This window comes from Dermacentor albipictus, chromosome 7 (assembly GCF_038994185.2).
Source record: "Dermacentor albipictus isolate Rhodes 1998 colony chromosome 7, USDA_Dalb.pri_finalv2, whole genome shotgun sequence".
In the NCBI taxonomy this organism is placed as follows: Eukaryota; Metazoa; Arthropoda; class Arachnida; order Ixodida; family Ixodidae; genus Dermacentor; species Dermacentor albipictus.
The window spans coordinates 99,241,086-99,256,427 of record NC_091827.1 but is presented as its reverse complement, the minus strand read 5'-3'; the positions used below and the strand labels follow the sequence as shown (position 1 = coordinate 99,256,427).

The window sequence follows — 15,342 nt, the reverse complement described above, 5'->3', positions numbered from 1 at the left end:
GGTGAGCACTAACTGTACGTCGAAGGAGAGGCCTCCTTTGGTTTTCTTGAATGACTGCATGTGCTCCTGGAACACGGTGTAGCTGGAGACGGGGGTCAACGACTGGAGTTCTTTTGTGTTCGAGTTGATGAACACGTGCGTGTAGAAGATGTGGTCGCACAGTCCGTCAGGAGGAAACCTCTTGATCGCACCCGCGATGCCGCCCACCGTGCACATGAGCTCCTTGACGGCTGCACAAAAGGCGTATGTACAACCAACCAGCTGCTTCCACTATCACAAATAGTGCGTCGAAATGCTCTTTGGCTATGGTGCCGTAACGCAAGCGTGCGCCAAGCGTGCAACTAAACATGTCTTTGTCCAGATTCCAACCAGCTCATCTCTTTGCTGTAAATGATAAACGAATGCAAATTAGGTAACCGGAGAAAGACGTTGTAAAAGCAGGTTACCCAACTTTTGTGAATGCTTTCGTACGAAACACATCTTAAAGTTTAACTTATCCTCTCAAGGTGTAAGCTATGCACTCTGAACCTTCTTTTTCACGCGGAGAGATCATTCTTAGAGCGTGACTGATACGCCTATTTTGTTTATTTCATTTGCATGCACTATTTCCACGCTAAATATGTAGGGATTCCTTACGACGAAACATGAAGCGCTAAACAGTCATAAGTCTCAGTGGCAGCAGCATAGAACTTTACCTCCGCGCAAAATATCGACATCAATACGATGCGAGAGAAGAACGCGTGCTTACCACCGACAGCTCGGCGCCTACACCAAGTGAAAGAAGCCTCTACAGCGGCTGTAAAGTGTCTTCGACTGCGCGCTTTGCTTCATCTGGGGCACCAAGTGCTTTGGACTCACGTTCGGGTGGTGTGTCTGGGGCCGGCTTGGGTGCTGGTTGGTTAGCGTCCGGGTCGGGGTCTGGTTGACTACCGTCCGGATCGGCGTTTGTTTGGTCATTGTCGCTGCTACTGTCCCGCTTTGTTGTTTTACCGGTGCCAACACGTATACTTATTGCTGGAAGTGAAGTTCCCCCTCCCCCTCCTCCCCCTCCCCCTCCTCCTCCTCCTCCTCCTCCTCCACCTCCTCCTCCTCCTCCAAAGCTTCCGGAGTCCGCCTCACCCTCGGGTGCTTCGTCACCTGCGTGTTGTGCCGTTCATTGCAGCGACCGCAGGTGACCTCTGTGCGCCGTGACGCGTGCAACGGTTTGTGTTCGGATTCGAAGGCTAAATACTCTACTTAATGAGAACACATGATGAAACCTCACCGCCGAAACCGCCGATGACGAGGAAGGCTACGACTGCCAGCAGGAGGATTAAAGCCAAGGCACCGAATATGGCGTACTTAGTCGACGAATCACTGCACAAGAATCGTTAGGTGACGATGAGGCCCCGCTCTTCTTACGACTGCAAGCGAAGCCGCTCTTCATCATATAAACTCTCAGTCGTTCATCAACGCACCTTCTTGATACCTCAGTACACAATACTGGACAGACATTTTACGCATTTTAAAGGCACTTCCTTGCACCGTAGCTCATATTTCTTTAAAAAAAATGGCGTTAGGGGCGACTCACGCGGCAAAGGATACATTACTCTGGCACACGCGGTTCGGTGGAGTCCACGCCTATATTATTGCCATGTAGCTATAAACTACCCGGAATTTCCGGGCCTACTGATGATGGCAGTTGCTATGTGCAAGTAATCGGTCCAATAGGACAGCATTCTTATGCCTTACAAGAGAGCCGTAAGCGGTAATTCCTGCTTCGAAGTGTGCGTAAAAGCAATGTCGGGCAAAAGAAAGGGCGCGTACAGCTGTATAATTATAGCAGCCTAAAGTAAGCATGCGAGAAGCATGGGTCAAGTATGTCAAGGGAAACATGCAAAACACACGGAGGTTGGTGAGAAAATGTCCGCTTTGCTGCTCTGGGCGGGGAAAAGTAATTTGGAATCGACATATATATGAAGGGGGCAAGATGAGTATCGAAACAGAAATTGACGCTCAAAATTCTGCGGCGACATGAGTTACTATCAAGGTGTGTCTCGCAGACGCGTAGGCACGTGGAATTGAACTAGCGCTCTGCCTGCTTTCAGCGCCGACATCCGTCGTGACGTCCACATACACCGGACTGGAGTAGATTCGGAATGTTATTGGAACATGTAGACCCAGATGTTAGATTAGAATTCCATTGCTACAAAGAGATAAATTAGTTTTTTTTAAATGTGCAGCGCTACACGTTTGCGTTGAACAAGCCTGAAAATTTCTCACATTGTCTGAAGCGTTTATCTTGCCATTGGCAAGAGCGTCAGACGATTCTCAGAGTAACCCTGCCCTTTTACAGGGTTCGTTCAATGATACGAGTAATGTGTGCACCATTAGATGAGGTGCGTGCAGAAAGACGAACTTACTCTCCTCCTTCAGGCTCTGTAAAAGAAGTGAAACGTGTCTTTATGTCCATTATGCGTAACGAACCTTTAAACCCCTCAAAAGCCCATGGCCAAAAATGCGGGACACGTGGCACCCGAAACACACCACTCCCTCCTCAGGTGGATGTCCGCTCGAGGCCACGTAATTGAATGAGCACCGCACATAACGCACCGAATATTTGCAAGGAACTCAGTTATCAATGACATTTTCATTATTGCATGAAAAAGACCAATTTAACAACATATTAGACGCAAATTTGAGCGCTCTGGTAATAACCTGGGAATTTTGTGGCTCCAATGGGAACTTATGAGCGCCGAATACGAAATGGCTTTTCCCAAAGGGGACTTTCTGAAACAACAATCTAATCGTATTTGGTAACTAGACTTAGTAGATGTTAGTATTTACTTGTAATAGATTACATTTTCGGTAATATTAAAGCCTGATGATTACGCTGCCTTTTCGTTAACACTCACTGTAATCCAATTACTCTTTTAGCAATTATTACCATGTAACTAGTTACAATTTCAGCTTCCAGGACTCACGTTAGGTGGGAGCTACAGTGTTGAAAGCGTTCAAAACATGCAGATACGCTATTTTCTTCCCACAGTTAGCATCCTGCAGCTACGCCTCGAGCACCTCAATGTGGCAGGCTTCAATATTCGCACACCCTCACTCGGAGTTTTCCTCCTGGTATACATTTCTATGCCTCCATTGGCTGCACGTTTAAGCTCCCTTCACCTTCGGTAGCAGCTCCTGTTCAATGTTTCCTGACGTAGTGCAGTCTACTTCTCCCATATAGACAGAAGTTCTGTGTCGGTAAATGTAGGCTTGCATCTGTTTTATATATACGTGAATAATATAAACTTATTTTTGCGACTTTTCTATACGATCAGTAACCTTGGGATAATAATGTGCAGCTTTATGGCAAATTATCACACAGATTTAACCACTTTTTTCAAGCAACGTGGACGGCGTCCTTTACAACCAGTCATTTAAAAAGAAATGGCGAGCCAGTGACGCCAGTGATGGCCACCAGGAGGAGGTCCAGTAGATGTTGGCCGGCACTGAAGAAACGCTTTAGTGGCTCGATAGCGAAGGCCACTTCAGGCGCTATGTCAGGGAACCAACCATGTAAGACTTATGCGTACGACTTCCCCAAACCCCATCAACAGAAGTTCTGGGCATCGCGGCATCGAGTAACCATAAGGGTATGCTCTTAATATGTTGAAGCAACAGGTGGCATTCGCCATGTAATCGAGGTTGGCAATTGCTACACCTTAGCGCCTGTAATAACGCCACCGTTGTATATCTCCGCATGCTCGAAAAACGAGCCTCTCTTGCGAATTCAAACAGAAGACAAACCTTCTTCGCGGGCTGTATGGACCCCCGTGGAAATACAAGGTGTTGCAGGCACGTATGCGGAAGGTCTCCCTTTTGTAGATTCTCATGCATCGCGTCCCTCTGCTTTGTCCCTCTGACAAAACTTTTTGAGTGCCTACTGTCTCTTCGCGTGCAGTACAGTTAATACAATCGATGCGCCTTGTCCTAAATAGCCATGGTGGTGTATTAGCAAAGGCATCATGTGAGCAAACTGTTCTTACGTTACAACAAAGTCATTCTCTCCGGCATGAGCGTCCAGCGAGTTTTCAGTGTTACTGCAGATGTATTCTCAAGAAAACGAAAGGAAGCTTAGCTAAGAAAACTGTGAAAACGAGTGTTTAGTGAAAATGAGCAACGCCTGAATGATTGCAAAGAAGGCATTGAAAGGATCAGTCCAGTTCGTTGTATTTACGGTACATCTCTGCAATGGTGTTAACCCTACAACGCTCGAACACCATTCCACATCAAAGGAAATTAACATAACTTACTTCCAAGCATTGCCGGCCACGGAGAATATGGAGAATATATAAATGGTTGAGTAAAGGGTAATTAGTATGGTAAGTATTTATTTAGTAATACATTTGGTGAACTATTCACCACTGTATACGCTCCCTTAAGAATACCATAAACGCAAGTATAGGGTGTACATAAGGTTTGCGACCTCCAAAGCAGCGTTATCAGGCATCATATTCAGCGTATCAAAAATTATATGTTGGGCTTTGAGGGGCTAAAAGTAGGTTACAAAATAACGCCAAAGTAATCGACTGCTCCTTCGTAATTGCTCTGTTAGTTTCGTGGTGCCGGAATTGGCAACCGTAATCAATCGTATCTTTTCAAGACGTAATAGCAATCGGTTACATTTTATTCTGTAACACCTACAAGTATCTTGCACCTGTGCTTTCTTGGGAGGTACCATTTTTCACCTGCCACGCCAATTCACTTGCCCGGTGTCCAGAAGAGGCCCGCCGAGAGAGGGCGTTGAGCGTCTCGCGCGTCTGATGTCCCACATTTGTTGTAATTAGCGTAAATGATGCATTTACACAGATGTTACTATAGAGATGGTTGGGCTTGTATGTGAAAGAGCTTGCTTGCAGGACGTGTATGCGACGTCATTTCATCATATCTTAGTTGCACAGTATACAGTGGCACCCCAAAGTAAAGAAAAAAAGCAAAAAACAAAACAAAAAGAAGTGAGAAAGCGTAAAATGCAACCGATTAAATGCTGGTAGTATTATTGCTGCGTAATTCATTGACCTTTCAAAGGCATTCGATTCGATTGTTCATTGCATATTGTTTCACAAGGCAGAATCGATTGGAATAACCGGCCCAGCTTTAACATTCCTCCGCAGTTACAAGATCTAGAACAATCGGTATAGATATCTGGTACTTCAATGAATGTTAGACGTTTAATGGCGCAAGGGATATCTGGTACTCACTGACTACCTAAAGTAACCAATACTCGTGTGCCTCAAGGCTCTGTTCTTGGTCTTCTTTTATTTCTAATATATAGCAATGACCGTTCATTATGCCTAAGGTCATTTAATTGTACACTCTATGCTGATGACCCTACCATACTAAGTGCAGGTAAATATATAGACTTACTCTTATCTAAAATTAACAAAGACGCCGCCAATGTATTGAAGTGGTGCAGGAGTAATGGGCTAAGTATTAACATTAAGCAGTTTAACTTTATTATATTTTCTTCGCACAATAGGTACGTTTCTGGCACTCCATCTATTCTCATTGGTAATGACATATTCGATTCTGACAATGCTACCCTCCTGGGGCGAAAATGGATAGGCATCCGAAATTAACCACGCATATGAACTCACTCATGAAGAAGTCAGTATGCGGCAGTAGAATTCTTCTAAAGCCTAGGTCATATTTTGATATTAACACCCTGCTGTCACTTTCTTACGCATTTATTCACAGTCACTTTAATTACTGCATCTTCACATAGGGTAACACTTACCCCTCGCATATGTCTCCATTGGAGCACATTCAAAATCAGGCTTTACGTATGATAACTTTTAGCGATACAACAGCTAATGTTTTGTTGTTGCTTCGTGATCCCAACGTACTACCACTGGATAACTTATAAACTCCCTCGCCCTTTTATTTTACAAATTATTCCATGGAAAACTCCCAATAGCCCTTATAAACCCAGATCAGTTCCCCCGTATCGCTACCACGACAATCGATTCACAGAATAACTTCTTGTAGCCTAAACCAAGAACTAATAATGAAAACGTCAACGCTAATTTTGCCTCCCCTTCCCTATGGAACGCCTGACCCACTAAGCTTAAAGAATATTCTGCCATTAGTTCACATAAATTCGAGTTGCGCACCTTCTAGCCTTCTTTAAGTATAAAGTTGACTTTCTATATATTTTATGTATCCTTGTTTTTCTTTTGTATCCCTTTATTTTCTTTCATACGTATGTTTCCTTATTTATCACATATTTATGCTCTTACTTTATTCATGTATATCTTATTTACTTTCAATTTCAATAACATCTCTTATTTTTCTGTTATAAGTATTAACAGGAGGTCTCGACCGTAGAGTATTTCTCTATATATTTCTCCCTATTTCTCTATATATTTCATGCCTAAATATACTTATAATATTAATATGCAATAAATTTCAGATTTTAACGAAGTTTCGAAAATTTAATGGGGAACATAGCATTTCAAAAACACACGCTTTTTCATGAAGGAGAGAGCGAAATTTTCTACCAAATGCACATTTACATTAACAATACTGTACAGAACAGAGAATAATATCGCAAGTACACGTGCTGGTAAATGCACAGTGGACAACCTAAATAAGCATAACTGGACAAAGTACTCGAATTCGGAGGGTTTCACATGTTTCCACATGTCAGTGTTTCATGAAGCACATGAAGTTTAAAGATAGGATACGCGCATTGCTAAACGTAAGCGGCATCCCATAAATACAACGTATGTTACTTACGCGTAGACATGCTCGCTGTAAATGGAGACCATGTGATATAAGCGGCTCTCAAAGCTTCCTTACAAGCATGCAAGAGCACGGCTATGGTAATGAGCTTCTGGCGCTGCAAAATAGGAGACTATAGATGCGTACGTAGTGAAAAATGTGGACCAATTCAGCACACCTTCTCTAGACGCAGGCTCGACGATACACGATTCTGGAGTAGCCCTGACACCCTTCAGATGGAGCGGGTGTCACGACTCGGGTATTTTGTCGGGGTTCCAATTTAACTAAAGAGCGGTAGGCCGGTTGGCTTTTGCAGCCCACAGCAAACGACAAGTGAGGCAGTGCAGGCGGACGTCGGTTGGACCTTATTTGAAGTCAGGGAATTAAAAAAAAATTTAATTATGGGATTTTACGTCCCAGAGCCACTTTCTGAGGCACGCCCCTGTGGAAGTTTCGACCAGCTGGTGTTTCATATCTTGCACCTAAATCTGAGTACACGGTGCTTTCGCGTTTCGGCGCCATCGAAATGCGGGCGTCGTGGCCAGGATTCGATCCCGCGACCTCGTGCTTAGCAGCCCTACACTATAGCCACAAAGCAACCACGGCGAGTGAAGTTGGGGAAGCGCAAAGTAAAAGTTGTTTTCAAGTCAGACTGAGGAAGATGGATGAAAACAAATGGGCCGCTTAAGTGCACAAAAATATGTACCTGAAAATCATGGACCTATAACTGAGGAAGAGATCAAGAAAGTCGGAAGCCAAACGCATCTTAACTGAAAGCGCAATTAGGCAACCAGGAGTCATGAAAAAGAAAGTGAGACAAACAGAGAAATTGAATTCCATGCCAAGAAATGCAAGAAAGACCACGTAAATTTACAAGAATGACAAAAAATAAATTAGAAGGGAAAGTCTGAACGAAGAAAGGGTCAGTCGTTTGAGGCTAGAGCTACTTTTATAAGAGCAAAACAAACCTGAGCAAATATTGGCTAGAGATGTAGTATGTGCGTGTTGCAGCGAATACCCGGACACTAATCAGCAAATCCCAAGGGAATGCGAAGGTATCAATCCATAGAGACCCATAGGTAACGTACACCTTCAAGAAGAGCTTGGATTTGGAGTGAATGGATGCATCAGTGTGTCAGCAGTGGAGATAAGCAAGGGACGTATAGGAAAAAAAAGGAAGAGGTTGTTGCGACCGGATGCATTACAGGCTTAGGCAGCGGTACACTGTAGATAGAGAAGCTTGAAGGAAGAGAAAAAAAGATAATATATATTACAAAAATGCTAGAATGGTAAGCATACCCAGCACATATCAATAAAGGATATAGGCTAGGTGACATTTTTTTCACCGCAACGTTTAAAAGCGGATTCCAATAAATCATCATGAGAAGCACCGCAAAGAGCACCCAAGAGGTATACATGGTATCCGGTTTCTTCGGCTGCTACTTGGACTAGACAATGCATAGTTCGGCCTATGCGAAGAATCCGGTGATGGGCGCAGCATGCTCGGCAAATATGAATAAAGTGAGATGGCCAGACAGGCTAGTTAGATGAAATAATAATGAACTAATATGAAAGCGCACTAGTACACACAAAAAAAGTTAAAGAAAAAAATTCACCGAAAATTACCATAGTGGCTAATGCGAAATATGAGCGCAGCTGTATGCGTGCTTTCAATTGCGCGTGTCACTATTTTGTATTATCATTGCACGCGTTCACGGCTTATAAAGCGAACTGTGCGAGTAGCGTAGCTGGCGCGGACGATCTGCCTCACGCAGCACATTGCACACGGAGCGAGGTGTGGTGCTACTGCCTCGATAATCGGGAGATCGCGAGAGGCTGCGCGTGGGTGACGCACGGGCGCGGTTCGCCGCAGCCGCCGCAGACAGAACTCCGTTCACGCACCGATTTGTTTCCATACGGACGACGCGCGCTGCTCTGGCACCACATCGTAGCCGTCGTCGCCGCACAGCCCGCCTTGCGCAGCACTGCGCTTTTCTTCACACGCTTTCGTTCCACCAACGACAAGTGCGTCACGGGGAATCGTACCACCAATGTCAGCGGTGAGACCAACCCAAGGGAACACCACATGGAACCTTACTCGTAGCCGCTCGCCATCGCCCCTTGCAGGAGTGGTGATCACTGTCACACACGTGAGTGCCGCGGACGAGCGTAGCCCACCCACGCCACGCCACCCTGCCCTCCCCTTTGGAAGCGCAGATCACCCACGCGGCTGCGGATGCCCTGGCCGCCGCCATCTCAGGGCATGCGCAGCCTATCTCATCCCCCACTGCACCTTACATTTCCGCGTCATACTTTCACTATAGCCTCCTCCTTAACTTTCATCCTCGCTCTCTCTCTTCTTTCAGCTCCCGCTAACCTCCGCGTTCACTTTCATACTTCCCAGTGGCGACATCGCAATTGCTAGGAAGTACAGCGAGGCATGGTACTTGCGGAGGCGCCGGACGTTTGCGCGCATACTCTAGTAAGCGCGGGTGCGAGAGAGAAAATGTAGGTGCTTTTGCTCCTTGAATATTTGGGTCTGCCGAGGCACCACGGAGGAGAAGTTAGCGCGGGGGAGAAGTAGGGAACACAGAACAAGCCGGTGCGGAAATATTGAAAATCTAGAACGCAGAGCACCTTAGCAACTGCGGTTGAACGCAAGTGGCTGAAAAGGCACCAGCGACGAGAATACGCCGCGCCCCCTAACTCGTTTTACGCTAACATAACTTAATGGTAAGCTAAGCTACCGTTAACCTAACCTAACGTCATGTAACGTCACCGAAACGCAAGGACAACAATCCGCACGGCTTAAAAGCTTTGAGAATGCGCCGTGGCACTCTTAACGCCTATGGCGCTAACGTAACGTAACCTAAGCTAGCCTAAGCCTAACCTAAACCTAAGCTAACTTAACCTAACGTGGACGAAAGGCAAAGTCAATATTCCTCATGGTGTGACATAAGGAAATCGCGTTCTACCGCGGGTGCTAAAGGGCTGTGCGTTTATTTCACTCAAACGGGACCACTAAAATATACTCCCGAAAAGCCCAGGGGAGCAGGCCCGTCCTATACTACGGCCCCTGTCGCTGCTCCGGGAAAAATCAATTATGCTTTTTTTGAAGGTAGAGTGCCGTAAGGCATGACAAAGTTATATTCCTGCATGACGGTTTGAGCACCAGCGCGGCACGCGTGAGAAAGTCTGTCCGACGCACCTTCACGCACAGCGATCGCCAAATGCATGGGGCGTAGGACACCGCAGCTTCACCTGTTTCACCGCGCCGGCACCCAATGCACAACCCCAATGCGGCAACCCCAATGCGACAAACTCGACCCCACTGCCATATGCCTGGCCGCCTAGGGACAAACACACGCAACACGCACAATACACTTCTGCACCGTAGTGGTTAGGCAGAGTCACATATTCAACGAGCGAAGGCCCCAAAATTTTCTCTCGCATCCGCTGTTACTTGCGCCTGCGCACAAACGTCGACCACCGCGAGAATCGCCACTCCCCGCTGTACCTACTAGCAATTGCAAAAAAATCTATGGGCACTTTGCTGAGCTAAACTGCGATAGGCGAAAGCTTATCTACGACAGCCTCCGTTGCTGTTGTCTGAACTGTTCTGCGAACTGACGCCGCTGTGGCCGCGAGCATGGGATGCAATCACAGCCGTATGGCTGCAAGATTTGTCGCCGATTACTACTTAGCCAAATTATTAAACTTAATCGTTATATTTTAAGCAATTGTATAGATGCCGGTAGGAGACGTAACATTGAGTTGTTTCCTGCGAAGTAAACTTTAGGTGTTTAGTTTTCCGTCAAATTAAAGAAAGCCTGGAGAACACGAAAAATAACGCGTCACTGTGTGCCCGCGCGTGCGGGATAGCTTACGCTGTAGGGAAGCTCGTGGCGTCACCTGAATTGACAATGTAGCTTTCCTTGTGACACCAAGAAGGAATGCCTTGTTTTCTGGAAGCATGGCCGGGACATAAAAGCCGTTTCCCAGCTCGGCTAAAATTCTAACATTTTAAACACACGTCACACAGAAACATGGTACGTTCCTAAAGCGCGCACTAACTACGGTCAACAAATGTTACGCCACCCACTGCCATCTTTGTTAAACTCATTAGAAACTCAATAGATACCTATCTCTCCTTTTAATGCGCTCATTGTGGATTCCTTTTTTTTTGGTTTGCTCTGGTATACACTGACGCCATGAATGCTTAGCCAGTTTTCTCTGCTTTTAAAAAACCTATTATGTAGAGATGTGAATGTCAAGGCTGCATTATTTGTATCATTTGATACTATTGGCTTTCTGTTATATAATTTCTTGCAGCATTTTATTGTGGATTTTTTTTACCCGTATGCATTTCTGTTATACAATGTTCACCAATGTTCACTTTTTTCTCGTTTATCCATTATTGTAATTTTGTGTTCTCTTTATTGTGCACAGTGCCATTTCTGTAGGGGGTACAGGCCCCGTCAAGCCGAATTCATTTGGCTTTTTGTCTGTACTCCTGTGATCTGTACAGGTATAGATGCAAATAAACTTGAATTGGCTAAGCCGCCGTCTGCACAAGCTTTTGTCCCCAACGGCCACAAAAGGCTGAAAATCGTATTCAACGGGCAGAAAACTGCGGAACCCTAGTTTCCCAAGTTGCCTCCTTGAAATGGTTTCCCAAAGGCGCTGCAATGCAGGACTCAAACATGAACGCCCGTACCTTGCTTTATAGGTGCGAAAATCGAGGTTTTGTATTGAGCGAAGCAGCAGGACCCACCGTTGCCGAGAAACTCTTGTACGTATAACTACTGCGCCTCTATGCGTGCGCACAGGTATGCAAGCTGCTCACAGAGAAACACCTATCGTCATGTCTCTTTCTCATTTTCCGCTGTCGCCGACTTTTCTTGACTTGCTTCCACTGAGCTTATGCAAGAAATTTAACCGGACTCTATCTTCCAATGCGCACTAACTTCTGGAAAAGAACTTGGTCTTTTGTCACCACGATTAATGGCAATAAAATGTGATTAATTTTCTCACACTTCACTAATTGTAATTTTAAAGATCTGAGAGAATACTGGCGCCATGTTAAGGTAAAATAGGCACGAACTTGTCTATAATTCGTCGACGTACAAGAAGCAGCGTTTACATTGTATTGGTAGGCTTTTCAGGCACCACGTAAATTTGTTACTTCGTTTGGCCTTTATAACTGTGCATGTCAGTTTTGTATAGACTGCAGTAGTACTTTTCCCACACGTCCATTGGCTACAGTAACTTTAACGCGGCAGAGTTAGGGACCCCGTGTCGCAAAAAATACGGCTTGGGTGTCGGACGCCGTCTCGCGAAAAGTCCTTCCCAACCACAACCACGCAGGTCTTCGATGTGGCGCAGGGGCGCTGCTGAAGTAACGGAATTTCTCAAAGTAAGATGCGTCAGAGAAATCGTAATGTACGACCTAAACACAACCCGCAGACATGATAGCATAGGGTCAAATTTGCATACACCAGAAAATACTTTTGTTTCCCGAAAACTCAAACAGAAACACCTTTTCCAACGTATCTGCCATTCATACAGCGACGTGGTCCGCTCCGTTCCTTGCCACACCACCACCCAGATGGCGCTCGCCTCGGCGCCTCTACAAGAAAGCTGCGGTTGCCGGGAAGTGTGACAAGCAGTCAGGGAATGCTATCGCGCTCCAGTCCAAAAGCCGAAGCTTAAGCGTCCTCGATTTTTTTACATCAGTTTTTGTTAGAAATGTATCTTCTAAGTTGCTCTATTAGATTGAGGAAAGCTCTTGTTTACTTCAGTGCCAAGCCAAGCACACATGAACAAAAGCCTGTGCGGACAGCATGTGATCATGAACATTTATTTGTATTTCGAATAAATGTTCAATAAATGTTCGATTGCACCCATGCCTGTCGAACGATGCACCATTATTTGTTCTCACGATAGCGGTCCGTGCAAGTCACGTGGAACACCCATGTGGAGAGAACACTTACACTCGATTCCGGACATCTCGGACATCATTGACATTTCGGTCGCTGCGACATGGAAAAAAAAGCACGAATTAGAAAGGGATTAAGCTTTCCCACCTAGACGCGCACATTATAAGCTGCAACGTTGTCCTTGAAGTTAGTTCCACCGTGTGTGCCACGAAGGAAATAATTTTTTTTCACAGTGAAGCTCTCAATGGTTATACTCGCAGACAACTCTTTCTGTGGCGATGAAGGGAGAGCTACGGGGTGGGGGGGGGGGGGGGCGGAGCTTCTGCACGTGTTACCATGCAAGTAGGTCTCCCAGCGTTTGACAGTGCTTTTGGTTGCTTGGAACAGCCACAGAAATTTTTATGGGTAAAACGTGAATTTACTCTACTCAAAAAGAGCCGAAGATTTAACCTAGCAAATTTGAAAAGCAAAGTTTTAAATAACCGTTCACACCGCAATGGCCCAAATACTAAACGTTTTCTGAGATTTGTGACATCACACTGACGTGCCGGCTGTAGGGCTTCACTTCGAAATCCGAAAATTCGAACTTTGGCCTCTATTTCCTCTTTGACTTGCAAACTCCTTAACTCGCAATATTTAGAATAGGGTTTTGAACCAGCACTTTATTTATATAAACTGAGTGGAAATTTGTATTTACCATTTCGATAAACACAAAGCCTTCCAAAACCTTTATAATTGTAAGTAAGCAGCACCGTTTGACATTTCGGAACATCAACAAATTTATTAGTGCATACTAGGAACAGAACCTACCTTGAGCCTCTAGAAAGAAACGACACACTAGTAGTGGATGGAGGCGCATAATCCTGTTTTTAAGGATATCATACGTCATGTCAGAGGAAGCTTTGCGTCATGGTTCCCTCTAAATGCACGGTAAATAGGATAATATTTTTCTCGGAGTTCACTAGCCAATTTTTATAACGTTTCTGTCATGGGCAATTAAATTTTAAAGGTAGCTTATAAAATTTAATTCCAGATGACATAACCATTACAAACGAACTGTGTGGAAAATTTTTTTATTTAGGTGACCAGTTTCATCAAGATGTGGTTGGATATCTCAACATTGAAGAGAAAATGAAGAATTTAGCGATGTGCTCCCTCACTGAGCATAAAAAAACATTTCAATGTTCTGTAAGCTGTGCTTATTGAGACATATAAATGGGTGAAACTCCGATACGTTATACACGTTCGGAAATGTGACAATAATTTATAAAAAACACGTTTGCAAAGCTCTCGAAAATATTGTAAAAAAAAATTCTAGGAAACTGTGCTAATATTTGCCCCTTTTGTCCGCATAAGATGTTCTAACGGAGAATTTTTGCAGAACTGAAATATTTGTCTTTGGTGAAGAATTCGTAATTTGCAAACAGCGCCTCAGCTTTTATAAATCTAGCAATGTGTTGCGATTTCAGTACAAAGATTATTGCCTACACGAAATGTTTTAATCATGCAGCCGGTAGATGTGAATTCCTTCTGGTAAATGCCGCAAATTAAATTAAGATCCCTTGAGTGGCTGTATAATGATAGCATATCTGCATCTTACATGTGTTTCATTAGGGAAATTGTAGTGTTCCCGAGGTAAATATTTAACTTAATGGCTTAACCTTTTGCGCAAATGAGAAATGAGTCTAGGCAGACGAAGACTCGCAGTTTTGTCAGCTGAAGGAACGCCGTTGTCGGCATCCACTAAATCGCTCTGCCAAAGAAAAAAATTGTTACTATTTCTTGGACATGAGCCTTTTCGAGATTTTGGTTAACCTGTCCCGGTACATCACACTGAGCACTTGCGATAAAGATAAGTTTATGCATTTTAACACTAATATCCAAACAAGCTGGAAATATGTTCGAAGCCAAACGCATTGGATGGTGAGCCATAGCTTTTCATAGCTGTCAATGTAGCTCACTCGCTAGACAGTTCGCGACCGTTATGGTGGCGTAGTCCACTTTCGCGAGCACTGCATACGAGTGCACTTTGCTTGTTCCACGACCTGGAAGTGTAGACGTGGCTCTCGTGACAAAACCATGCGCAAGCGACGAGCCTCAGCATATGCTGCGAGCACGTAGTTTTCGTTTGAAGCGCGACTGCAGCCGCCACGAGTCCGGCAATTGTGTAATGCAGCGAAGCGCATTTGGCAATTAGGAAGTGGCCTACGCTAGCCAGACTGAATTATTTACCCTCGTTTCGTTACGCTGCAGAACGGAAGCACTGCACGGACGAACGCTGTGTTAAACCGCAATGTTGCTTTAGACGATTACTTAGTAGAAGCGGTAAATCAGGGCCAATGGGTAACGCATATGGCACAAGTGGCCCAGATCTGCAGTAATGTAACATGTCTTGTTGAAGCAAACAGAGTCGATCATCAGTGCCTTGAAATTATGCACGTCAGCCATCACAACGTGCAGGGAGAAGACGTAAACTGGCTCGTAGCCCCCGCCATTTTTTGAAACAATGGCAGCGGGAATCACGCGAGGCAGAACGAACGCGGCATCAGTGCAGTGGCTGAGAGTTCCGCTCGGTTTGAAGCTTACCCATGATGACGCTGCTTGCGAAGTATCCTTCTCCTAGAGATCCGTGTGCTGGGGCAAC

General features: G+C 45.0%; 1 protein-coding gene across 1 annotated transcript in view; it reads right to left on the bottom strand.

Annotated features, from left to right (window-relative positions):
* LOC135916831 (uncharacterized) overlaps nucleotides 1–15,342 on the bottom strand; it is a 39,702-nt gene that overhangs the window by 18,470 nt on the left and 5,890 nt on the right. Inside the window, exons 2-8 of the mRNA XM_065450263.1 lie at nucleotides 15,285–15,342; nucleotides 12,753–12,794; nucleotides 6,775–6,789; nucleotides 2,403–2,418; nucleotides 1,265–1,356; nucleotides 859–1,137; nucleotides 14–230 (exon numbers count right to left, since the gene is read on the bottom strand). Coding sequence (XP_065306335.1) covers nucleotides 14–230; nucleotides 859–1,137; nucleotides 1,265–1,356; nucleotides 2,403–2,418; nucleotides 6,775–6,789; nucleotides 12,753–12,794; nucleotides 15,285–15,288 — 665 coding nt within the window. The 5' untranslated portion in view covers nucleotides 15,289–15,342. The remainder of the gene's footprint in view (nucleotides 1–13; nucleotides 231–858; nucleotides 1,138–1,264; nucleotides 1,357–2,402; nucleotides 2,419–6,774; nucleotides 6,790–12,752; nucleotides 12,795–15,284) is intronic.